Genomic DNA, 2,232 nt, shown 5'->3' on the forward strand with positions numbered 1-2,232 from the left:
AGGCGACCCCCGTGAAAGGGTTGCGACCCACAGGTTGAGAACCGCTGGTAGACCTTTCCAGATATGTCCCCTCTGCAGTCCGCTCCTTCCCTTGCTCTTCAGAACACTGGCCCTTCCTCTGCTCGCAGACTGTTGCTTCAGAACTCCTCCTTCAAGAGGCCTTCCCTCACTACCTCCTAAAGTAAGTCAAGGTCCCCTCTATTAGTCCCCCTTCTGTCCCTGCCCACCACCCTCACAGCTATGACTGTCATGAGGCCTGGGCCACAGCAAATCAGCAACTCAAAATCCAGGAGACAGACGTGAACCAGAAGTGTTTATTGCAGAAATCTGGCCAAGCCTTCAACTTGGTGGCCCAGCTGAAGCTGGACGGCCTCTGCCCCTGGCTGGGCAGGTGTAAGAGGAAAAGGTCGAGGGAGGACGCCTGGGCCCAGGGCCTCAGAGCTGCGAGAGGATGTTGGGGGCCAGGCTGCAGGTGAGGCCTGTGCCATCTGGCTCCACATTGAGGGACTTCACTACACCATCCTCTATCACCATGGAGAACCTGCCGGAAAGAGGGCAGGGCCCGTTACCACAGCCGAGCCTGGAGGCTGGGAATAGAGAGGGAGGGTGGCAGGGGAAGCCCACAGGGGAACCTCCCACTTTTACCTCTTGAGCCGGCGATTCCCAAAGAGGGACACCAACGAATCATCCAGTAACAAATCTGTCTCCTAAGAAGAGAGACAGAAACAAGGGTCAGGAACCCCAAGAAGAGCCAAGCTCCCCAGCTGCTCCCCGCATTGGTCATGACCCTCTAAATCCCTGCTTCCAAGGCCTGGCAGAGGGACCCCAGTCCAGCTGCAGGGGGGCGGTGGGGGTTGCACTCACCTTCCCAAAGGCCCCCGTGGGGTCCGCCAGAAGCCGAATCTAAAGAGAAAGTAAAGGTCACAGGGAAATCTCCTGCCCGGCCCCTGGCCGCCTGCAGGACCCACACCTCACCTTGCCTTCCGCGTTGTGGGCTCGCCCCCACTCTTCAGTCACGAAGACATCGTTAACACTCAGACACGCCACCACCTGGGCGCCCTTGGCCTTCAGAGCCCCAGCCTGCTCCACAAACCCCGGCAGGTGAGTCTGGGGAGGGAAACAAAGTCTCAGCAAAGGGACAGCTGCCGCCACTCCTTGGTCCATCCTTCGTCTCCGGGCTTCCTCACTGCCCTGCTCCAACACCTCCCATCAGACAATGAGCACCGTGTGAGCCTTGGCTCCTTTCAGCCCGGGCCACTGGGGAGCTTGGATCCACACTTAAGATTTCTGTGGTCAAGACCTCGAATTCCTGCAGGCATAATGATGTCTTCTTTACCCAAATACCTTCCATGGTGCCCGTCATCCAGCAGGATCAACAAGAGGGGCTGGGAAGGAGGCCTAGAGGGGACTGGAGAGGACGGTGGGGCCCTTTCTCCTGCATTCCTGGGACCACTACCTCTCACAGCCTGTGTTTGTTTTCTGAACGCTCTGATATGTTGACGGTCATATCACCTGCACGCCACTGCTGCAAGCTGCCTCGGGACAACACGGAGGGCTATGAACGATGCAAACGTGCGCACACGTTCCCAACTGCTGAGCCCCAGAAGGGCAGGGCCTCACCTTGGAACAACCAGGGGTAAAGGCTCCAGGGACTCCAAACAGCACCCCCTTCTTGCCCTTGAACAGCTCCGCCAGGTTCACCTTGTTCCCAGGCTGCCCTTCAAATACCTCCACCGATGGGATGGCATCTCCCACCTAGAGGGCAGGACACGAGTTAAGGGTCAGGGCGTGGGGGACACGCAGGGAGGTCAAGGGAAGGGCAGCAAACCAAGAGCCAGGGGCACCGAGGGCCTGGAAGCCAGGACTGGTGAAGCCAGGGTTGACTCACAGCAGGATGTCCAAACCTGTCAGAGCTTCCAGGGGCCCCTCCCTCCTAGTTACCCCACATCCTCCAGGTTTCAAGTTGGCCCTATTCCTCTGTGAGGGCCTGTTGGTAACAACAGAAAGAGGGAGAGAAGGCCTCCGAGGTGTTGCAAGGAGTTGCGCAAACAAACTGCCTGGGTTACAGGAAAGAAAGGAGTGGGATAACTGGGCAGGAGGAGGGTCAGGGGGCTTTAGGGGGGGGGGGGCGGCACTGAAAAATGGAGGGAGAGGATCCTGGCTGGTCTATGTCCCATCCCAAGATGAGAACAGCAGAAGGCAGGAAAGGTTTAATTGTTCTTTTGGGGGGGG

The 2,232-nt window shown here is 58.2% G+C and overlaps 1 protein-coding gene across 1 annotated transcript in view; it reads right to left on the bottom strand.

Annotated features, from left to right (window-relative positions):
- Positions 1-293: 293 nt before the first annotated feature.
- Positions 294-2,232, bottom strand: part of PRDX5 (peroxiredoxin 5) — a 3,165-nt gene continuing 1,226 nt past the window's right edge. Inside the window, exons 2-6 of the mRNA XM_006106534.3 lie at positions 1,621-1,755; positions 976-1,107; positions 865-903; positions 646-707; positions 294-541 (exon numbers count right to left, since the gene is read on the bottom strand). Coding sequence (XP_006106596.1) covers positions 436-541; positions 646-707; positions 865-903; positions 976-1,107; positions 1,621-1,755 — 474 coding nt within the window. The 3' untranslated portion in view covers positions 294-435. The remainder of the gene's footprint in view (positions 542-645; positions 708-864; positions 904-975; positions 1,108-1,620; positions 1,756-2,232) is intronic.

Source organism: Myotis lucifugus, unplaced genomic scaffold (genome assembly GCF_000147115.1).
Source record: "Myotis lucifugus unplaced genomic scaffold, Myoluc2.0 scaffold_845, whole genome shotgun sequence".
Classification (NCBI taxonomy): Eukaryota; Metazoa; Chordata; class Mammalia; order Chiroptera; family Vespertilionidae; genus Myotis; species Myotis lucifugus.